At 42.4% G+C, this 24,778-nt stretch overlaps 1 protein-coding gene across 3 annotated transcripts in view; it reads right to left on the bottom strand.

Annotated features, from left to right (window-relative positions):
- Positions 1–24,778, bottom strand: part of LOC119434046 (putative acyl-CoA synthetase YngI) — a 115,416-nt gene that overhangs the window by 8,741 nt on the left and 81,897 nt on the right. Inside the window, exons 8-13 of one of the 3 annotated variants that reach the window (XM_049671741.1) lie at positions 21,686–21,778; positions 17,850–17,998; positions 8,817–8,908; positions 8,571–8,644; positions 4,912–5,019; positions 3,591–3,742 (exon numbers count right to left, since the gene is read on the bottom strand). In XM_049671741.1, coding sequence (XP_049527698.1) covers positions 3,591–3,742; positions 4,912–5,019; positions 8,571–8,644; positions 8,817–8,908; positions 17,850–17,998; positions 21,686–21,778 — 668 coding nt within the window. The remainder of the gene's footprint in view (positions 1–3,590; positions 3,743–4,911; positions 5,020–8,570; positions 8,645–8,816; positions 8,909–17,849; positions 17,999–21,685; positions 21,779–24,778) is intronic. The other 2 variants (XM_049671740.1, XM_037701355.2) reach the window with 2 other exon arrangements.

Genomic DNA, 24,778 nt, shown 5'->3' with positions numbered 1-24,778 from the left:
CCCTAGGTGGGCGGCCTCCTTATTCCAGGTAGCCGCGGGCCATGACCATCTCCCGTGCCCGTTCAATGAGGCTGCGCTGTCTCTTTGAGTCCGGGTCTGGCAGCTTGGCCTCCCACTGCTCCGCAGTTAGTGTGTGAGTGTCTATGTTGCCATCTTTTCGGACACATCCCCATACCATATGGCATAGGGTGTCTGGGACATCACAATACGTGCAGAGGTATGAATGCCAGGTAGGCGAGATTCAGTGCAATAGAATACCGTGGATGTAGCTGTTCATTTGCAGTTTCCTGAGGATTACTGCCTCTTCCCTAGTTAGGCTGGGGTGAAGTAGCGGGTAAGTTCTGTCTAGCCTGTAGTGTTGCAGAATGTCGCTGTACTTTTTCGAGACTTATTCAGTCTCGTTGGCTGAGAAAGCCCGGTGAACGTGAGCTCGGGCGGAGGCGTCGGCTGCCTCATTCCCCAATAGGGACTCGTGCCCCGGAGTCCAAACTATGTATGTTTCCGGTAGGTTCTTCTTTGCCGTTTCTGTGAGGATTTGTAGAGCTTGCCTGGAGATTCTTCCTTTCTGAAAATTCCGGCAAGCTGCTTGTGAATCTGTGAGAATTATTGCTCCCTCCCCACAGGTTGAGATTGCCAAGGCTATTGCTGTTTCTTCTGCTGTATCTATCGCTCTTGTTAAGATGCTAGCGGCCGTTCTCTCTTTGCTCTTGCTGTCGACGACACTGATCGCGTGGGCCGGAATTCCTGTATATTTCGCTGCATCAGTGTATCGTGTGTTCGGATTTGGGCCATAGGTTTTTTGGAGAATCTCTATTCTGGCTTTTCTTCTTCCTTCATGGTTGTTGTGCTGATGGAGGAAAGATAAGATTTTGCTACGTGAGCAAGTGACATGGCTTCAGTTTTGCACGCTGTATGACGCAATTGATTGGGTGCTATGTTCAAAGGGGCTCTCGATTAGTTCGAACTCCGTTTTATTCAAATAAATTTATGGTCCCCTTGGAGTTGGATGCCCCATTCTAAGAAAAATGCATCCAACTCCAAGGGGACCACAAATTTATTAGAATAAAACAGAGTTCGAACTAATTGAGAGCCCCTTTAATTGAACATAACACCCAATCAATTGCGTCATACAGTGTGCAAAACCGAAGCCGCGTCACTTGCTCACATAGCAAAATGTTATCTTTCCTCCATCAGCACAACAACATGTGCTAGGAAAAGCCTAGGTTCAGTATAAAGTTCAAGTGCGATAAGATCGAAAATCCAGAGAGTCAATATACAAGGTGTTTCAGCAGCGACCGTCTTAAGTCATTAAATGCAAGAGATATGACATAAAATAATAATTTTTGCTAATAAACTTTTTAATAAATCACTTAAGCTTCCATATTGCAATTGCAGAATCAAAACCATGGCCAAAACATGTCCACTCAGTAGTAACTCTGACAATAGCACCAGTTTTGACATGACTTCATCCCCAAAATCAGCTACGAAACAGATTGGTGTTCCAAATAGCTTTGTCTCACATTGGCTAAAGAAGGGTTTTAGGGAAAATGATGAGCAGATTCACCTTGCCATAAGTTTGGGGATGGTCGTCTACAAACTAGTGCTAGTCTCAGAATTCCTATTAAGTGGCACACTGAAAGGCGTGAACACAAGAAAAGGCTTCAATTTCCCTATTTCAATATACACACTAAATTAATTTGAAAGTTATTTAGTAAAACATGTAATTAACATACTAACTTGTATGTTACCACTCAAACAACCAATATGTGTGTGTGTGTATTTTCACTACGCTATAAAGAAAGAGCACAATACACAATGAATAGTGTGATCACCTAAAAAAAATTGTGTACAGTGAACAGGTACATACAGCTGCTATTAGGGGCGTCAAGAAAATAAGTTTCAATTAATATTTGAATGACGCTCAAAATCGAAAAAAACAAACAAAATATTTATATTGCCAGATAGAGTGATGCACAGACCATTTTTACAGATGTGAACCATCCTTTTCTAGCAGTTTCTTGTAGTGCAGCGCTAAGTTTTGTATACCGGTGTCATGCTAATCTGGTGCCAGTGACTGAAACCAGGATGTCACCTTTGCGTTGTAACATAGCATGTGCCACCTATGTGCTTAAAGATAAAATAAATATAAGCAGTGGTGTGACTAGATGACCAACCCCTCCCCAGAAGGTTATTGCCTTCATCCCCCGCAAGGTTGGTGCAACCCCTTGAAGAAAAGGGTACAAAAGAAGGGAAAGGAACATGCAACGGGTAGTCGGTCCTTTGGGCAGGAGCTGCCATGTGTCTTGGCTCGATCCCTGACTGTTCGCTCTCTCGTGCCTGCTCGTGCCTGCTCGTGCCCCCGTGGTTGACGCCTGTGACAGTTTCCTGCTGTCCTCGTCGGTGTGGAGGTTTCGAGGTGGCCCCTGGACTATGCAGTCGCGCTCTGCTCTTAAAGTCTGGCTTTCGGCTCTTGGTCGTTTTCTTGAGTTCACAATTCTTCAAACCTATTTGCGACAACATGAATCGCAGCATCACTGACAAAATATTGCCTTGCCCCAAGATCGTGACACTCTCACACGGCAGAGAGCAGCTGATTTTGACATATCTAGAAATTGTGAAGCGTTGATTTCTAAAAATTGGTTGGTGCACACTTTCCATCATTTATGCCATAAGTGAGAGCTGGCCACCATGGTCTTCATTGTGCACAATGCACTGGCCCCCCTGCAATGAAATGCCTGCACCATGCCTTACCATCCCATCACTCGTGATGTTTGGTCCACATAGACTACGCACAATGTTGGTGGATTTCTGCTATAATCAGCTTCTTAGTGTGCAGAAACTAGATTATGCCACCAACTTGACATTTGGCACGAGTTGGTACCATAACCGCCACCTTCAGTTTCGCATCACAAAATGAAAACTGCTCCTATGGCAAACTCATGCCAATGCAAGCGCATCACGCACAGTGTTCCCTGGCTCAAAGAAACTCAAGGGGTTTCTAGCTGGACAATGGTTTGCCAGTGATGCTGCAGTCCAGGCCGAGGTGGTATCCTGGTTATAGGCACTAATACCAGATTAGCATGACATTGTTACACAAAACTTGGTGCTGTACCATGATAAATGCCTAAGAAAGTATGGTTCACATCTGCAAAAATAGTACATGCATTTACTTATCTGACTACATCTAAACACTGTTTTTTTTTCTGACTTTGTGCCTCATTTAAAAATTAATTATTGGATGCATCTTGTTCCAGTGTGCCATGACGCAGGAGTGAAATCTCCCCTATGCTTTTCATGTTTTTTTCCTCAGTCAAGAGAAGTACCACAAAAATAGTTGCGACTTTCTAATTTTCAATTACTTTTAAATTTCTTCAGTTGCTAGTCAATGATAAAAGTGCTGTTGATTTAGATTTGACAACTCACTATTTAATGACTAATTAAACATTTAGGCAATAGAAGAAAATACAACTGAAAGTGCAAGGTACAAATTACAAAAAATATTTGCAGGCTTAGTTATTGTTGGGGATCACGTAGACTCAGCTTTCTATTTTCAGATGCCCAGCTATATAAAAAAAAATGGCGCAGCATACCCAGTCTTGTACCATCCAGAAGGTCCTTTGACTTGTTTAGTCTTTTCTTCGTCATTGTAGTAGCCAATAAAGACATTATGACCTCGAATCCACACATCTCCAGGTTCATTGATGGCAGTTTCCCTGCCTGTGACAGGATCTGCAATCTTTACCTGCATTGTGATTGCAAGTCGACAGAGTGAGGCCAGTTGTAGCATAAGGCTTTGAAATTTGAAAATTTATTTAACATAAGTCAGTTGTACAATTACAAAGTAAACACTTTTTTTGCAAACTGCAATGCCTAAATCCGGTGTAGCTTTCACTCAACAGTAGTGAGACCAGAGCCTCAAAATATAGTTCAAACAAAATGTCACAGTTTCGCCCTAAGGGCGAAGCAATGAATGCGATAACAACACAGCAATGTCATACGAAGTAAGGTGAGCGGCTTTGGTAGCAATATGAATTGTAGTAAACATGAGCTGATTAAGTAAGCAGGTGTGCTGCGGCGTAAGTAGACCGACATGAAGAGAGACTCGATGACCACGAGAAGGCGCATGTGAAACGGTGGTGTTGATGAGAAGCGCTTCCCGTGGGCAGCGCGTGCGAAGGGACACACCTGTAGCACACCTCACGGCGACGGCGACGACGACGGCAGAAATCCGGTTGAAGTGTCCATATAATTGCTATCGCAATAAAAAGATAACACTAGCCCTGACTAACAATAAACCAAATTTTATATGTGGCAGGCAGGATGCATGTAAGTCACATGTAGTCCATCAAATTTACTGGCAAACCACACAAGTGCAGATTAATGATCAGCCTGATAATTGCAGTGGAGTATGACAAATTGGGACAGGAGAGGCCATATAGGAAAGGTGCCGGCTTGTGATTTGCTTTTAATAAAACACACACGTGGGTCAGGCAAGCCAGCACCCGACCCATCTGGTTCTTCTTGTCTTGTGCCGTCAGACTGCACTGCAATTATTGAATTGAATATCAACTAACTTGTTTAGTAATAAGAATTACTGATAATGCAGCTTGTGAACTGAGGAAAGTCCAACACTACAGCAATATGTTTCAAAAGCTGAAATCAAGGTTTGACAGACAGTCTCCCTAGCAAAAATTCTGATAGCCATTTGTATTACGAGAAGACGAAACAGCGCTGAACAACAGGACAAAGGGATAGCACAGACAGCACAGCACAGATGTCCTGGTGTTCAGCGCTGTTTTGTCTTCTCGTAATCATGAACCAACCAGCCCAAGTTTGGACTGGTTGGCAGAAACATAACCTGTGCCAAAATATTCTCTTAAACAGTGCACCATATTTTTTCATCTAGCATACCTCTACATGGCCTACTGGTCTCCCAACAGTTGTCTCCTGCTTACTCTCAGGATCTCTCTCAGTCAACAGAGTAGCTACTGTTGTTGTTTCTGTAGCTCCATAGCCAACCTGTAAATAAATACGTCAGAAAGCACCGAGTACTGTTTCAAACAAACCAAACTAAATACATGAACGAAAGCACATGCAACTGCTTACTGAATGCGCCAAAACACTTTCGGAAATAGCTAAAAGCAGTCTCCACACTATGCTGTATGGCTCAATGAGACCTGCAAATTTCCACACAGTGTCAGCGTCTTTGAGCTGCATGTGATCAGTTGCTACTTTCATTTGCAACATATTACTAAAGTGTATGTGACACTTTTCTTTTTCTTACATAGTTTTTTCCATATTACATACTTCAGCAAAATTTATTCAGTTCTATACAGCAACATTTGGCCACAACCATTGTGGAGTGCCATTAAGATGAGCACAATGTGGCACGAGTACTGGAGGAGAAGGAGAGAACGAAGAACTTCAATAAAATGGAGGAATGGCTTTATCAGTCTCCGCTGAGTTCTTTACAGACGCATCACTTCACGGAACTGGGGCTGTCCTCTACCAATGGGATGACTCGCAGCAACCAGTGCGCCAACTCAAAGCTGCGGGTTATTACTCATACACATTTCCGAAAGCGCAAGAAAACTACATTACTATGAAAAAAGTAAGCACTTGCAGTGGTATTGGCTTTAACTCTTTCCGTACCATGTCAATTGGGCATGGTTAGCACTCTATCGATGGTTTGAAATGCCACTTTCGAGATCTTCCGTGCCACTCATGGACATACTGCGCTATCGGACATGAAGGAGGAGAACTATATTTTAGTTTTCTAAGCAGTTCACTTTTTTCCCACGAGGCGGTGATTTTTAAACGCGCTCCGAAGTTTCGCGATCGTTAAAGGAGAACGACAAAATGGCCGCCCGCTATCGATGGTTTGAAACGCCGCTTTCGAGACTTCCGCGCCACTCACGAACACACTACGCTATCGGAGGTGAAACAGGAGAAACTATATTTTTGTTTTCTAAGCAGTTCGCAGTGATTTTTAAATGCGCTCCGAAGTTTTGCGATCGTCAAAGCAGAACGCAAAAATGTCCGGCTCCAAAAACAGAGCGCACGCTTCTGAAGATCGCAGATATGTATCGCGATTCTGCTGCCTCTGCGGCTGATCTTATCGATACATTGAATAGCGACGAGTCAGAGGACACAAACCAGCCTGGAACATCGGTGGCTGCAGCCTGGCACGCCCAACCGTAGTGCTTGCAGTTAAATTTTTGTAGAAAAATACCTGTTCAATGAAAAATTTTGATTTTTTCAGAGATAGTGCCTAATAGACGGCAATACAACATGTATATCTCATAATTTTCGTAACATTTTTTTCCTAGTAGATACAAGCGTGCCTTTACAAACTTTGTTCAATTTTATAGCACAATCTTGATTTTAACAATTTATATCTTTTTTATGACATAAATCTCGTTAATAAATCTTTTATGCGTGAAAAGTGGAATCATTTTGCTTTCTGTTTATGTATTACATTAAATATTGAGTGCAGTAGTTCCTTCAGAAAAGGACATCTGCCACAACATACAAAAACACCTATTTTCCCCATGGTAGCGAAAGAGTTAAGGTATTTCTGAACATACTCTGAAGTTTGACAGTTCAAGCTGTTTACGAACAACAAAGCACTTACCTATCTTCTAAATCTCTCGCAACCCAAAGCTACAATTGCGAGGTGGTTCAACGAATTGCAGCAATTCACATTTCAACAGACCCACAGACCAGGGGACAAGCTGCCAGAAGCTGATGCATTATCGAGGCTGCATATTCCATCAGCAGCAAGTACAGAAAAAGTGTGTGCCATCAACATCTGGGAGGGCACAGAGGAAATTCGATCACAGGGCGAGAAGTTTTACATACCAGAGACATGCAGGCCAAGAATCTTGAGACTACCACGACAGTGCCCAAATCGGGTGGGCATGACTAATTCACAAAGACCTTCAGGAAGATAAACCAGCGCTTTACCTGGGAAAGTATGAAAGAAGATGCACACGAATATGACCACACATGCCCCCTGTGTCAAATGGCCAAAGCCAAATACAAACCTAAAGGAAATGAAATGATTATTCCGACATATTTGAGCGTACCATTTGAAGTTATCCACCTCGATTTTGCTGAAGTCAGAAAGAAGGGGGAAGGGGTGCGGAAGACAGAGGCTTTCCTTATCGCCATTGATGAATGTACAAGAATGGCAGCAGTAAATGTATAAAGAGGATGCCAACTTTGTAATTGCCCTAATGGAAAGAGCCATCTTCAAGGCAACTAAAGTATTGGTCTCCAATAACAGACCTGCTTTTCGTAGCAAAAAACTCAGAAAATGGGCAGAACAGAGAGGCATCACTCCATATTTTCGTCACCGTGCCACCCGGAAGGCAATGCACCCGCAGAAAGGTTAATTCGCGGCCTCAAGTAGCACTTGGATTTATACCCTACCTTCCCTGGTAGGTGGAAATGTGCTTTGGAATCTGCAGTGACTCACCACAATAGCACCTACATGGAGGGGCTGGGCTGCAGTCTGTACTTTTCTGCAAATGGAACAAGTCTTTGGCTTCCTGCAGATCATCAGTAGGAATCGCCGGCCGTGTTACTCTTCTAGAGGCCCCCAAGGCAGCCGAACAGCAAATGAAGTACAGTGGAATCTCATTGATACAATCTTCATGGGAACCGGAAAATAAAGCGTATCATCCAAAAATCGTATCATCTAACATAATATCTAACTAAATTGTATTATCGAGAAAAGAAAAAAAAAAGTATGTTGAAAAACGTATTACGCAGAATCGTCGCAACGAGGTTCCCCTGTATAAATTTGGAATGAAGAGAAACTTCGACAACAGGCACTATCGTAAGTTGCCTGTGATTGAACCTGGAAGTTTCATACTCGTCAAGAAAAGACTGAGCGGACTCAAGTGCCAATTTAATGGTCCATACATAGTCACCAAGACGGCAAGCCAGCAAGGAATCCTCAAGGTGGTGTATTACGAGAGTGGAGATAACAATCAAAGCTAGCTCCATTGGGAACATCATCCCATACCATCCCAGGTGGGATGAAGTTGGAGGCTCCGGAGAATGTGGAGTGCCGTCAAGACAAGCACGAAGTGCCGCCAGTACCGGAGAAGATGAAGGAGATAACGAAGAACTTCAATAAAATGGAGGAACTGGAACTGGGAACTGGAACTGGAAACATTCAAGGAAACTGGAATGAGTTATAGCTATATATGCATGCAGTACTAAGGCTATAGCAAACCTGTTTCTGACAGCTGGAATCCTATTTAGGTTTGCTTTGTGGGGTATATATGTGTATTGGTATTGCCCATTGGTGCAATTGGTCATTCCAACCAATTGGTTTCAAACCAATTGGCACCCATTGGGTACAATTGGTCACTCCAACAAAAACCAATTGGTCATGTTCCATTTGGTTCAATTGGTCCAGTTATAAACTAATTTACGATTGGAAATTTTCCAATTGGTACCAATTGGAAATTTACCAATTGGAGTCAATTGCTTTTTTTGACAGGGGCTTCATATATACTATATTCTGATTATTATAACTACCTTATGTACGTACTCACCCAGATGTTAGCTTTAAACTTTTCCCTGGCCAACCTTCTCATCTCTGTTGTCACCACATTGCCTCCCATTACAACTGTGAGAATGGCAAAGAAAAAAAAGAGAAAGAAAATAAATTTACAGGCAGTCATTGTACTCTTTGCAAACCTGTACAATAATCTAGATACCATAAATGATCCTGCAACATGCAATAGCACAATAATGTGCTGCAACACGTGCCTGTCACAAGAAAAAAAAAATGCACACACCTCTGTTTAGGCAGGAAAGATCAAAGCTCCTGAAGTCTGGATGATTTATCAGGTCTGCAATCATGGTTGGTGCTCCAGCAACCTGTGAACACCTGAAAGACAAGATAGATATAATACTATCCATGGTAATACAGCAGCACATGAAAAAGAAAAAGGAGAGGATTCAGGTATGTATATTATTTCAATCTAATGGCAATGAAAGGACTGCAAAAGAAACTGCAGAAAAAGAATGAAAGGACTGCGGTGGCATGGCTATCGCTTATCAGAGATGCCGATGTGTCCTTTCCGCATGCCGCCATGGAAGGCGCTGACGCTCTGTCAAGCTAATGCTGGAAGCGGCAGCCACTCACTTCATCACAGTCTGCATGCATGCTTTGTTCACTCAAAACATGCTTGAGAGCCCAACCAAGCAGTGTTGCCAGGTTTGGCTATATATAGCCAAATTGGGCTACAGGAAAAAAATTTTGGTGTTGACTTGGACGAGTTGGCTATGTGGCTATTATTTGGGCTACTGAAAATCTGCGACTTGGCTTTATTTGGGCTATAAGTGGTGCCCTAATCCACGCTCCAGAGGTGGCTTTGATTGGGTAGAAGCAAATCTCGAAGGACCCGGCGTGGTTGCTCAGTGGCTATGGTGTTGGGCTGCTGAGGTTGCGGGATCGAATCCCAGCCATGGCTCGATCGATGTGGGCGAAATGCGGAAACACCCGTGTACTTAGATTTAGGTGCACGTTAAAGAACCCCAGGTGGTCCAAATTTTCGGAGTCCCCCACTACGGCGTGCCTCATAATCAGATCATGGTTTTGGCAGGCAAAACCCCATAATTTAAATCTCCAAGGCTATATTTCAGCTGGCTGAGCCGGCCACGTGGCTGTGTGTGTGCGCGTGCACGAGCCGTTGGGTTTTGCGTCAGGGCACGCTATTTCATTGACATAGCGGGAGCCCCAAAAGCTGCCCCAAAAGCTTTGCGTCAACAAATATGGCGGCACCCATTGAAGCGACGGCTCTAGCCGAGCACCAAACTGGGCTCGATTCGTGATAACGCGTGAAGTTCATAAGCTAGGAGAAGTGATTGCGGTTATCACTTTCTCTCTACTAACATGTGTAATGAAGACTGATTCATAAGACGCCACTGATACCGAATTCAATTGTCGATTTCATGGCTTGTAGGCCTAACACGGATTGACTTGGCTGGGTGAAGGTAAATAAAGTTGGTTACTCAAAACTAAGCGCAACACAAAAAGTTGCTTCCTGCTAATAGAATACGTTCTAAATTGTAATTAAACACGAAAACACGAAAATCTAAATTATTCTTCTTATCATAAAATGATATATTTTATTTTATTATTCATAACAGCTTTTCTTTGATGCCGTAGTGACGCTGCAAGCACAACACGCTATCCGCAAACGCAAAACGCCTATTCTAAAACTCTTCACTCCTGCATGCCCCAACGCTAACACCCGCAAAGCTCTTTGAGGCCCCAAGCTATGGGGGCCTATATTCTAAAACATTATTAGCACATCAACATGGTTTGCTTTTTGACAGTAACCGGTTTTCACAGCATAACTACTATTATCAATATGTTGTTTATCTTTGCTCTTTGTGCGCCGTCACGGCTTTTATTATTTTGAGCAAGTTACGTTTGGGACGGGCTTGTCGCCGAAAACAGTTGACTGCGCGTTTCTTACACTGGTGTGCCATTTTGCGCAGTAATCTTTTAAAGCTTCGCTTACACCGATTCAGACAGCGAGTGGCATCTGTTGTCTGACACTTTATTTTAATGCATGTTCTTGCTGTGCTAAAGACCTAAGATGGCGGCCAGGTTAATGTAAATGGACAGTACATAGAGCATGTACCAGCTAACCCGGGCCAAGCTAACTGAAAAAAAAAAAAAAAATGACAAAACAAGATAGGACAATGAGACAAATAACACGAGATATCATAGCACGAAATAATTTTGTTAGCTCAAAAAAAAAGAGAAGCCGTGAGTACGTGACAGATCGCTGGACAGCTGGATCGCTGGATGCCGTAGGCAGAGATGACGTGAGAGATCGATGATGCTATACATAATTTTGCATTCACGACAGCTACAAAGCAGAGTTCGTAGTTAATATTACTGTAAATAACTAAAAAGAATAACTTAGTACTATCTGTCAGAATAAAAGCACAGCTTTCGTCCTCTGCAGCGATTTGCTGGAACTTAACCCAGTCAAAAAAAAAAACAATTGACTCCAATTAGCTTTTCCAATAGGAATCAACTGGGACCAATAGGAACCAATTGGAAAATGCTTACTTACAACTGGTTACGATTGGATCAGAGGAGAAACCAATTGGAGTTGCCAATTGAAACGAACTGGACCCAATTGGAACCGATTGGAAAATCCCTAGTTCCAACAGGTTACGATTGAGTCAAAGTGAAACCATTTAGGTTCGATTGGACTTGCCAATTGGAATCAACTGGGCACATTGGGAAATCCTTACCTCCAATTAGTTACGACTGAGTCAGGATGGAACCATTCAAGTCCAATTGGACTTGCCATTTTGAACCAGCTAGGCCCACCTTACATTCCCAACTGAGTCTAATTGGACTACCAATAGGAATGAACTAGCTAGAACGTAACCAATTGGGAAATCATACTTTCAGTTTATGAACCCATTCAAGGAAACTGGAATGAGTTATAGCTATATATGCATAGAGTACTAAGGCTATAGCAAACCTGTTTCTGACAGCTGGAATCCTATTTAGGTTTGCTTTGTGGGGTATATATGTATATTCCCTGTCAAAAAAACCAATGGACTCCAATTGGGAAATTTTCGATTGGTACGAATGGGAAAATTTCCAATCGTAAATTAGTACATAATTGACCAATTAGACCAGCTGGAACGTAACCAATAGGTTTTTCTTGGAGTGACCAATTTTACCCAATGGGTACCAATTGGTTTGAAACCAATTGGTTGGAATGACCAATTGCACCAACGGGCAATACCAATACACATATATACCCCACAAAGCAAACCTAAATAGGATTCCAGCTGTCAGAAACAGGTTTGCTATAGCTTTATAGGCATGCATATATAGCTATAACTCATTCCAGTTTCCTTGAATGGGTTCATAAATTGAAAGTATGATTTCCCAGTTGGTTACGTTCTAGCTAGTTTATTCCTATTGGTAGTCCAATTAGACTTAGTAGTTGGGAATGTAAGGTGGGCCTAGCTAGTTCAAACTGGCAAGTCCAATTGGACTCAATTGGTTGCATCCCTTACTCAAATGTAACCAATATTGGAGGTAATGATTTCCCACTTGGTTGGAACCAAGTCCAATTGGACTCAATTGGTTTCACTTCGACTCAATCATAACTAGTTGGAACTAGGGATTTTCAAATCGGTTCCAAGTGGGTCCATGCAGTTCATTACAATTGGCAACTCCAATTGGTTTCTCCTCTGACCCAATCGTAACCAGTTGGAAGGAAGGATTTTCCAATTGGTTCCTATTGGTCCCAGTTGATTCCTATTGTAAAAGGCAATTGGAGTCAATTATTTTTTTCAATATTGCCGGTATTGCCCATTAGTGCAATTGGCCATTCCAACCAATTGGTTTCAAACCAATTGGCACCCATTGGGTACAATTGGTCACTCCAAGAAAAACCAATTGGTCACGTTCCAGTGGGTTCAATTGGTCCAGTTATGTACTAATTTACGACTGGAAATTTTCCTGTTGGTACCAATTGGAATTTCCCAATTGGAGTCAATTGCTTTTTTTAACTGGGAAGAGCTTCCGGGCCCAACCAAAAAGTGTTCTATGCAAGCATTATGTCGCTGTTGTTGACGTCATGGCGGCACGGACATTTCGTTACGACGGGTTGTGCAAAAAAGGATTGCCGTAGGCGAATGTGAAAATGTATACGCACATAAAAATGGCTATATTTGGCTACGAAATTTTTCGCACTTTTTTGTGTTTGGCTACATTTGGGCTACAACTTCTCTAGGTTTTGGCTACGCCGCCTCGTTGGACCTGGCAACACTGCAACTAAGACCATGTGGCAGCACATGAGTGCAGTCACATTTTTTTCTTTTTCTTTTCATATTTTGTGAGGTTTCTTTAAATACAGAAAAACAGCACCACGCAGGAGGTACGTTGCCACAAGAAACTGGATCAGTTCTTTTTGAACCCTCTCTACAACGTAGCGAAATGCACTTGGCCCTAAAGTATATATTAAATTTTTTTTCATAATTTATTTCAACAATTAACTATTCAAGCGGAATATAAAAAAATACTTTGAGGAGTGCCACATGACAGCAAACTATATGTTGTTGGTTTCACCCAGCTGCGGCTTACTGCTTTTTTTAAATGTTTGGCTCAAGTTACGTAAAACACCCAGTATAACATGTATGTGTGTGCTAGATGATAAAAAGGGAAGTATATATATATGCTGTGCAAATGCAACTTACTCACTATCCTCTAGAGAAAGACCGAGGATGTTTGTCATAAGCCTGGTTCATTATGTACAAATAATAAATAGCAAACTTTTAAAGTGTCAACTTGATTAACCCTTTCAGTGTCACTGACGTACCGATACGTTTCCGCATTTTTGTCCCACCATGTCACTGACGTACCCATACATTCTCTACTCTCTAGTGAGGATCATACTAAGAGTGCATTTGCCATTACCCATGCTATTTTTTCCCTTCTGAATAACTGAAAATAAACCATTGTGTTCATTTTATAATATCTGAGAGAAAGAATGTGCCACTGGAGGTACATCCCCTACAAAAACACTGAAACGGTTAAATCCATCCATCTGCATGCGAGAGCGCCAGTTCGAGGCGGTGAGATAATCAAAATGGCAGCAGTGGTGGTTTCGATTAATGCTGTTTCGGACCTGCAGTCATGGCAAAAATAAAAAATTCCGGAAAATTGGATGGCAAAGGTTTTTTGCATCCGAAATTTTAGTTCTTATGCATTGACTCTATGGGGTATTGCATTGACTTTGTGACGGTTCCGCGAAGGCGTTCGAACTATCGGGCACGTCCGAAAAATCAGCCGTCCAGAAAATCGGTCGTTGACTGTAGTGGTCTACATGAACATCCAAATCAAATTTGAACTGCGCACCACGGTGACATTTAGTAGGCTGTGGACACCACCCCGGTCCGCCATAGCTTTTGCTGTGCAAGGCATTTATTTATTTATTCATTTATTTACTTATTTAAGATATTCTTAATGACTAATGGCCTTACAGAGAGGAGTAGTTTATGCAAATGTTATACAATGTTAGATAAAGCAGCTTGAAAAGACGAATGATCAGGATTGCTGGCGACCGAGGCAGGGAGGTGGTTCCATTCAGATGCTGTCTTTGGCAGGAATGATTGGTAGAAAAGGTTTGTACGGCAACTTGGTACTTGTACCTTGACGTTGTGGTCGACTCGCGGTGATACGTAAAGAGGTAGTCATTTTATAATTCAGGATTAGTGAAAGAATTTTATGGAATATTACCGGGCGAGTTTCTTTCTAGATGACAGGTCTGGCAGATCGAGGCAAGTTTTGATGGCTGAAATGATTGCACTGTGGGAATAATTACATCCAATAAAACGGGGCGGACCAGTTTTGAATGGCTTCGATAAGTATGTAAGCTGTGCTGTAGATAGATCCGAAATGGATGAAGCGTACTGTGGTTTTTATCTTGGAAGTGCTTTATACAATGCGAGTTTTAGAGAAGTGGAGGCATAAAAAAAAAAAAAAAAAAATGCGACGTAGAAAGCCAAGTGTTCGGTTAGCAGAATTAGTCACGTATTCGATGCGAGTTTGCCATGACAGACTATTAGTAATCTGAACGCCTAAATATTTATAGGACGTGACAGAGAAAAGAGTAGAGAGGTTAATTTTGTAGGAAAATGTAGAAACAACATTATGGCGATAAAATGTCATCACTTTACATTTATTGTCGTTTAGTTTAGCTTGAAGAAGGAGCGGGAGCATCGCGAAGGGGATCAGAGGCGATCTTTGATTGTCAAGAACTCCGCTTCTGCTGTACGCATTGAAGTACTTTTTGCTGCAAAGTATTTCTGAAATAGTTCATTTTAACGTCAAATGCATTTCTTGACTTCAATAAAGAGTGCTTCAGGGCCCCTTCAATTGCAATGTTTGTGTTCTTATCGACACCATTGCTTGTGTAACACTGTTGGTAAAAGTTACCCGAAAAATCCCAAACTTTGGGCTGCCAGATAACAAAACCCCCGACTACTCCACGATATTTGTGCCAAACAATAAAACCCATGGTTTCTCCCTAGTTTCCCCCTTTAAATATAACACCTAATTTTTACCCCCTAAATTAAAAAAAGTATATAAAACCCGAAAACGAGGACCCTAACTATATCCAACCACTTTGTTTCCACAAAGATAGCTGTTGTGGGTTTAGTTTTTCCAGGCTCTGAAGAAAGTGTGTGAGATAAGAAAGTGCAACATGTGAGTAAGCACTTGCACACAGTGACATTTGTGCCCTCAAAGAAATTTGAAATGAACAATCTGTGTTGCATGAGTGCGAAACATTTGACCAGTCTTAAGCAATAACAATGGTTCCAAGGCCATTATCTCAGATAAGAAACAATAAACAAATGTTCAACCACATCAACACGCTTTTATTTACTCAATGAATCAGCAAATTCTGTTTATATTTATTTAGCACAAGACCAGTGCAGAAGCTGAAATTCTCGTCATCTTATGACTGATTTGCGCTAGCAGCGGCGAAGGCCTCGCGCGCGTACATCCCGATTATTTTTTCGCCAGTCAGCTGCTCGCCAACAAATTGTCCGCCCATCGCGATGTAGCCGGGGCTCTTAATCTTCGACAGCTTTAAACTACTGCTTGCCGCAAACGCTGCGCACGAAACCGCGGCCGCTATCGTCGCGATCATCGACGGCGACCTTGCGGTTCAGAAGGCAGGCGGCCGACGCACGCACCAAGTCAAAACGAAACTACCGTTCGCTGCAAGAAGTGCGGACGAAACCGCGGTCGCTGTCGACGCTACCATGGTTGGTGACTACGCATTTATGAAGGCACGCAGCCGACGCGCGCACCGAGTGAAAACGAAACTACTGTTTGCCTCAACTGCTGTGGACGAAACTGCGGTGGTTATCGATGCGATCATGGATGGCAACTACGCACTTATGAAGGCACGCGGCATGCCGCCAACGCGGTGTTACGCGCGGCGATAAATGCAAGAATAAAGGCTTAAGGGCGCAATTAGGCACGAAGCGCTCCGGCGTTGCTGTCAATCACGTGCCGCGCACGCTTGCCACTGAGGACCATGGCGATGCGGACTGCGCTGCTTCGTTTCGGTTGGACGCTAGCGCCGTTCTTGCTCTTCTGCGGCGCGTATTTGCGATGCTCCGCGCATTTTTTTTTCTTCATTTTTTTTTCTTCCTCCAACGTATACGTCAGTGCGCACGCAATCGGCACCTACGCTATCTACAAACAGCAGAAATGCGCATATTGGTAAATTACGGCCTCCGAGATTTAAGTGCGAAAGCTTAGGCGTAATGCCCGTTTTCGGAGGTTGGGTGGCTACAAGCGGCTTGCGAATTTATTACTCAGTTCGCGCGTTGCCGTTACGCGCTGTGAGTGCTTTTGGACACTCGGGCGTGAGTAACGGAGGTTCTGTAGATCGAGCGCACCTCATTTTCGCCGTTTTAGCCACTTGGTTAGCGTGGGACCACGGAAAATTTATCAGTGGCTCGCGGAACCCCGAGCAGGGGCCGGCGGAACCCCAGGGTTCCGCGGAACCCACTTTGAGAACCCATGCTCTAGAGTTATGTTATCTCTTGCAGCCCCATCACTTCAGCAGCCATATTATATTGGCAAAACTGGAAGCCAGGACCACTCTCTTCAATCTATCACCATCACTTACAACCTATTCATACACATTGTCTATGCAGCAGTGATAATTTGATTTAAGCATGTTTGAGGACATCATAACATGCTGTCTGCATGCAGCAGTGATAATGCGATCGAACCATGTTTGAAGGCACTATGGGGCCCTCGTCTGCTCTCATAAACGAAGTGGCATGCACGATCGTAGATTTTCATTAACGACACTGTGTTGAACCTGTAGTCGAACCCATTCCGAACGGTTCAGCGGAAAAAGTTCCAGTTCTGGTTTGGTTTCCAGATGGTAGAATATCAGTTTAGTGTGGTTCCAGTTCAGCTGAAAATAATAGTTAGCTCTGGTTTTCAGTTCAGTTCTGGTTCAGTTCAACACCCTGGCAGTGATTAAATGAATAATGACTGTTGCGAAGAAACTTGCACTCATTCGGCTATAGAAGAGCAGTTGACTTCTGCTTAAGTTGGAAGGGGATGAAGATTTGGTGCATATGTTGACTATACTTTTATCTATCTGTAGTGACAGTACGGCAATGTTCAAAACATGGACTGACCAGAGCGCATACAAGCATACATCCATGCAGAAATGCATTGACAACCTTTGTTGGCCACTTGTGGAATAAAGTCACTTTATTTCTGACAAATTTATATTTTGGACTCCTGATTATTTGGACTTTTAGGCAGCTCCAGCAGAGTTTGAATTATCAGTTTGCGACTGTGCGTAATAGAGGTCACTAAAGAAATTCAATGGTTATGAAGCAAAGACCTAGAAGCTGCAACTACCTCCCGCATGACATCTGTAACCTTAAGTGCATTAGCAATAGGCAAATTTTAATTTACACTACTTGTGACAACACATGTAAAAATGAATAAAGTGAACATTGATACCTGGCAAAGTATAATGCATGGAATGATTGAAGATGTTCCTCACATTTATACCTTCAAGTATAAAAGCCACAACATAATAGGACAAGTTCAGCACAGCTGATGGCTGACTGGCAAGTATACACACCTGACAAGTATACACACAGTGTTCATGGTTCTTCCATTCTCTATTGCATTCCAGATAACAGAAAAGCTGAATAAGTTAAGAGCAAAGAGAAATGCATCATCCAGTAAACAGGGCAATATGTAGCAGCCGACCGGTAAACTTACTTACCTATACGTATGAATGGACTTGAGAACCTCCTTGGTGTCATAACCAGGGCTTGGAACCACAGAACAGTTTCCTCGCACAACAGTCAAGCCCAGGACGGTAGTCATGCCGAAAACGTGGAAGAAAGGCAAGGGGCTGCACAGGACTGAGCGCTGCAACCACAGAAAGTAGACAACATAACTTACAGATTGGAGAGGACTTATACCTCGATTTGAGCATGATATGTTGAAAGATAAACCTTTTAGCACCCTCAGTGAGCAAGTTAGGTGTGACAGGAGTGTTATACCCAGTCAAAAAAAAAAAAAACAATTGACTCCAATTAGCTTTTCCAATAGGAATCAACTGGAACTAATAGGAACCAACTGGAAAATCCTTACTTCCAACTGGATACGATTGGGTCAGAGGAGAAACCAATTGAAGCTGCCAATTGGAATGAACTGAACTCAACATGAATCGATTGGAAAATCCCTAGTTCAAACTGGTTAGGATTGAGTCAAAGAGAAACCAATTGAGTCCAATTGGACTTTCCAATTGGAATCAAATGGGCCCATTTGGGACCAAATGGGAAATCATTACCTCCAATTGGTTACGATTGAGTCAGGGATGCAACCAATTGAGTATAATTGGACTTGCCAGTTTGAACCAGCTAGGCCCACCTTACACACCCAACTGAATCTAATTGAACTACTAATAGGAATAAATTAGAATGTAACCAACTTGGAAATCATACTTTCAGTTTATGAACCCATTCAAAGAAACAGGAATCAGTTATAGCTATACCGGGTGTCCCAGTTAACTTGGACCGAGATTTTAAAAATGACGAAGAGCTCTAGAGAAATCGTACCGACTACACAGTAGCGACAGTCGTGTGTACTTACAGCCAGTATTTTTTTCAGCACGAAGTATTAATTAATTGCTTTTAATTAGTGAACTTTTTAATTATTGCTTGAATTGTAAACATGTAAATTACAAAGTTGTAGGGCACCTCGAAAAACCTCCGAATCAAGCATTTATTTCGTGCTGAAGTGTGCCTGGTTGTTTTTTCTAAGAAAAAACAAAAGCCCGCGAAATACGCGAAATATTAAATAAATGTGCGCTCGCGCCGCTACTCAGGCGCTCCCAAGCGAATAGCCACGGATACACGGCTTTACTAGCGGCGGCAGCTCGATAAAGGGCTTCACGCTATTTGATGCTCGTGGCATCATGAGAACATGCCATTGACACATTGATAAGCGTAACGGAGCCGTAGGGGGGGATTTTGAAGCCGGGAAAGCGTGACGGCGCAGATATGATGCTTATCGCACCACGCTTGTTAGGTCTCGATACCTCTCGAGCCATCCTACATGACGAAGCCTTGTATGATGCGGCGATAAACGAATGCATCTGTATATCTTTCAAAGGTTGCTTGGAGGCACTTGAGTAGCGGCGTGCAAGGGCACATCTATTTCATATTGCGCGTATTTCGCGAGCTTTTGTTTTTTCTTAGAAAAAACAACCAGGCAAACTTCAGCATGAAATAAATGCTTGATTTGGAGGTTTTTTGAGGTGCCCTACGACTTCGTAATTTACATGTTTGCAATTCAAGCAATAATTAAAACGTTCACTAATTAAAAGCAATTAATGAATACTTTGTGATAAAAAAATACTGGCTGTAAGTACACACGACTATGGCTACTATGCAGCCGGTAGGATTTCTCTAGAGTTCTTGGTCTCTTTTTAAATCTTGGTCCAAGTTAACTGGGACACCCGGTATACTATGCATGCAGTACTAGGCTATGGCAAACCTGTTTCTGACAGCTGGAATCCTATTCAGGTTTGCTTTGTGGGGTATATATGTGTATTGGTATTGCCTATTGGTGCAAATGGTCATTCAAACCAATTGGTTTCAAACTAATTGGTAACCATGCACTGGGTACAATTGGTCACTCCAACAAAAACCAATTGGTCACATTCCAGTTGGTCCAATTATGTACTAATTTACGATTGGCAATTTTCCAATTGGTCCCAATTGAAAATTTCAAAATCAGTCAACTGATTTTTTTGACAGAGCAAGGTCTAAAGATAAACTAGAAGCACTGTGTTGTGTGCCACATGTTCTTCAGTATGGGCTAACTTGCTAGGGCATATTTATTTAGAAATGACTTGCTCCACATCACAGGCAGCCAATATTTCTATTGAAGAGCAGAAGCACCAAGTGAAATTGTCATTTTTAGTTGTAATGTCCTTGAAAATATCAAATGTTCTCAGTCAAAAAAAAACAAAAAACAATTGACTCCAATTAGCTTTTCCAATAGGAATCAACTGGGACCAATAGGAACCAATTGGAAAATGCTTACTTCCAACCGGTTACGATTGGATCAGAGGAGAAACCAATTGGAGTTGCCAATTGTAATGAACTGGACCCACTTGGAACCGATTTGAAAATCCCTAGTTCCAACTAGTTACGATTGAGTCGAAGTGAAACCAATTGAGTCCAATTGGACTTGGTTCCAACCAAGTGGGAAATCATTACCTCCAATTGGTTACGATTGAGTCAGGGATGGAACCAATCAAGTACAATTGGACTCGACAGTTTGAACCAGCTAGGCCCACCTTACATTCCCAACTGAGTCTAATTGGACTACCAATAGGAATAAACTTCATCAATACTTCTTTTTGGGCGAGTTGGTACATCTTGAAACTTTGGGTAACAGCGCAAACAGACGACCACAAGAAGAGAGACACGGACACACAGGCGCTGCGTGTCTGTGTGCTACAGCGCCTGTGTGTCCGTGTCTCTCTTCTTGTGGTCGTCCGTTTGCGCTGTTACCCAAAGTTTCAATAGGAATAAACTTGCTAAAACGTAACCAACTGGGAAATCATACTTTCAGTTTATGAACCCATTCAAGGAAACTGGAATGAGTTATAGCTATATATGCATGGAGTACTAAGGCTATAGCAAACCTGTTTCTGACAGCTGGAATCCTATTTAGGTTTGCTTTGTGGGGTATATATGTGTATTGGTATTGCCCATTGGTGCAATTGGCCATTCCAACCAATTGGTTTCAAACCAATTGGCACCTATTGGGTACAATTGGTCACTCGAACAAAAACCAATTGGTCATGTTCCAGTTGGTTCAGTTGGTCCAGTTATGTACTAATTTACGATTGGAAATTTTCCAATTGGTACCAATTGGAACTTTCCCAATTGGAGTCAATTGCTTTTTTTTGACAGGGTCTGCCATCACAGCATTCACATTAGATGAGTGTTATGGTGTTAATGCCAAGTTAGAGTGCTCATGTAAGTTGAGTTAAGGTGCTTTGACATTTTTCTTCACACCAAGCAACCTAAAAAAACGAGAAGTCAATTATTAATCTGCTTAATGCGCAATTACAATGCGCTTTCTGTGGTGTCGTGAATCTCTGAGTCATGCGGCTGATCTCTCAGTCAATGTTTTGAGATTTCAAGCGATGGTGCACTGCGCCTTTACTGGTCGTACAAAACATGTAGCATGATGTCACAGAGCTCCATATATAGTACACACCTACTGTGTTTATTAAGGAGTTCCTGCCCAACTCTCAGCTTGGTCTGATTACATCTATGCGTACTCCGTGCGAGCGCGCCCCTTTGTTTGCCGGACAGTGTCTACGACGTTGTCGTCAGCGATACGACACTTTCATAAGTCTCATTGACTGCCTTTTTGGTTTTAATCACCTTAACAAAATAACAGGGTACTGATTTACCTACAAACTGTTCTTAGCGCAGGTGCCACACAGTAATACACCGAAGGAAGATCAGCCCTAATGATTTTACAGCTTGCCTTGCGGGAACTAAAAAATGGATGCGAAAGAGTTTTCACCTCTGGATCAGGTGAAGCATGGTCATACATGATAGAATTGTTTACAAATCCATGATGGGAAAGCATAGCTGCCTTCGGGGTTCCTGTGGTCCCCTGAAAAGACATATGACAAATGAAGGAGAATTAATAAAGAAAAACAGTACTGGAATAACATTTGTGTTATCTATGCACACATCCAGTGGCGTACCCAGGATCTCTGCCAGGGGGGGGTTGACAGTTTGCCAATACCATCTAAATAGCACTAATTTCAATTTCTTCACGGGAAATTGTCAAAAAATGCGCTTTTTGTGAGTGTGCAGACGATTGCGCGTCTTACATCTTAGTTGCAGTACTCAAATGTGCAAAGAAAGAAAAGGGGTTAAACAAAAGAGGGGGGTTAAGTCGGCCTCAGGGGGGGTTACAACCCCCGAAACCGGTGCGCCACTGTACACATCAAATGACAGGTAATAAGAGTTTAGACGATGAAACTGCAGAGAAGCAGTGGTCATCAAAAAGCTACAACTTCTGCAACAGAAGACCACAGGTATTTCATTTTATGCAGTACAAAATGGACAACACGGAAGCCCATACACTGTCCTTGTAACCTTAATAATAATATCAACAATAATAGCAGAGAAGGCAAATCTTTGTGAAGACTGCAAGAAAATCAACAGTAATCAGCAGGGAGTTTCTCATGTTGCTCTATCATTTTCTCATTGACACTCTTCATCCAATTGTAATACTTGAGAAGTTGATTAATTAAGAATAATTATGTAATTAGGCAGAATGCAAAAAATAATCCGAGTATCTCCAAGCGACAGCCAACAACATTACCTTGGTTCTGTCCAGCTGCGTGTCATTTGCATAGCTCTAAAGTTCAGCTAAAGTTACGTGGGCCCATCCTGCAGTGTATGCATGTCAAATCAATTGCACTTGGTTTTCCTGCTACATATGCTGCCTTGCTAGCAGTTGGGAACTTATTAAAATGATGCATTTGTGTACACTGCACAGGTGGACTACCATTTTAGCTTCTAGTTTCTCTGATAGCCTGTGTACTTCCTTTAGTCGTACAAAGAAAACTGAAAATATCAATTTTAAGTATGTTGCATCTTGTTCGTTTGCAGTGGCTTCAAAGAATGTTTACTGTGGATACTGTAAATGCAACTTCTATACAACATGAAATGCCATGCAAGCAGAAGCATCAATAGGCTTCCCATAATTATATTATACAGGCTGCAAGCTCTTCAGAAAATATTTTGTGACTGTTAGCATATTTTTAAAACATACGCCTGCTTGTGTGCAACTACAGTTATTAATATTTTTCTGCTATCCTGTTGACTTTAATACAATGGGAGTTAACTGAATTATAAGAAACTCCTGTTAAAGGGCAATGCCGGCGATTTTTTTAGGTCAACAGATCTCAATAAAATTTGCTAAGTGTGTTCTTGAGCACACTTCCGTCATTTCTTGAAAACATCAAGCTTGAGAGTTGCGCAGATTCTTTACAATTGAATTTCGTTAATTCCCTCGAACCACCTGCCTTGCCGATTCCTCAGCTATTGGCCACATTGTGTTACGACGTAATAGGTGGCGTACGCAGAGCATGCTGGGAATGAATGGCGGACGACAGGACTGAGGAGTGAGCTAGTGATATTGGGCTAGAGTTTGGCATGAGATGTTGCTGTCGCGATAGTTACGTTCTGTGTGGACGGGCAAGAGATGGGTGGCACGTGGTGTTGCATTGTTGGCTGCACGAACTTCAGCCCTCACGATCCGCACACACAATTTGAGCCGATGCCAATCGCATTCAGCCGAGGTTAGGTGCATCACAGTCGCCGAGTTTGTGCATCAACCAGTGGTGAACCTGAGTGACTGAGTTGAAGCTAATTAAGCCATTAGGATTAATAAAACTGCTTTTGTAGTTCAGTGTGGACCATAAAGATTTTAAATAAACTATTCATTTCGTGCAGTACGCACACAAAAAGCTAGAAGTGATGACATGGCGCACTATTATCATCGGTACGTTGCCGTTCTCCAAGGCTGCCAGTCGCACTTACTGGCACTTCCCTAAATTAAATGTGACTACGTACACAGGTGTATTTTTACGTATTGTTATGCTGACTCATTATTTAGCTTATGAAATGCACTGTTTTCCTCCTATCCCGAATGGGCAGCAAGCAGATTGATATAGGCTAGCGTAAACAACCGCCTCGTTCAGCTGCCAACGGTGTCAATACTGGCATTGGTGTTTTCCGTGAGAAAATTAGACGTTCTCTAAATGAACGATCATACACGCAAAGTCCTAATCTATGTCTACTTTACGGAACACATTAATTGTGTGCCTGAAGAGAGTATGAAGAATGATAAGTAGAGAGCATAACACCACTCCTGTATACTATACGGTCTCTCGCTGACTGTTTTCGAATGTGTGTGCATGGTCACTCATATCAGCACAACCGCGACTCAGAGTGATGCGACAGTGCTTACATGCCCAAACAATGCGTGTTTTGCTATGTTCTGACATTATTTCAGGTCAGTGATGCATGCCTAGCATCATATTTTAAGCGAACGACGAGCGCTCCCTGAACCTGTCGATTTAAACAAATACCGTATAACTTGCATAATGATCGCACTTTTTTATCATCAAAATTGACGCAAATTTAGGGGTGCGATCATTACGCAGGGTAAATTTCCCTCAAAAAATTTGAGCAACGAAAACGCCAACAAGTTGTGGGTCAGAATTCTTACTATATAGCTATCATGAACATAACCAAAAATAGAAGTTGAGTAAGGCTTACCTTTGTAATAAACGCACACATTATGTAGGCACTACATGAATTGCACAATGCCCTTTTATTTACATTATTACTTTAGTCCGAGTCTGAATCTTCACTGTTGTCGGCGCAAGACTCATTGTCGGAACCGGCAGTGTCATCGCTCGGGGCATCTTCGCAGTCCCACAAAAAGTCGTCCTCTGTCCCATCCAGCGCGTTGATATGCCGGTCTCTTGAAGCTCTTGACCACTACCTCGTCGAGATACCGCTCCAAGCTTCACGATCCAGGAGCAAAGCACCTCCACAGACGGCCTTCTGATTTTGCCGCTCAGCGTCAAAT

The sequence above is a fragment of the Dermacentor silvarum genome, chromosome 1 (assembly GCF_013339745.2).
Source record: "Dermacentor silvarum isolate Dsil-2018 chromosome 1, BIME_Dsil_1.4, whole genome shotgun sequence".
Classification (NCBI taxonomy): domain Eukaryota; kingdom Metazoa; phylum Arthropoda; class Arachnida; order Ixodida; family Ixodidae; genus Dermacentor; species Dermacentor silvarum.
The sequence above is the reverse complement of the archived record's forward strand: the minus strand, read 5'-3'. Positions and strand labels throughout refer to the sequence as shown.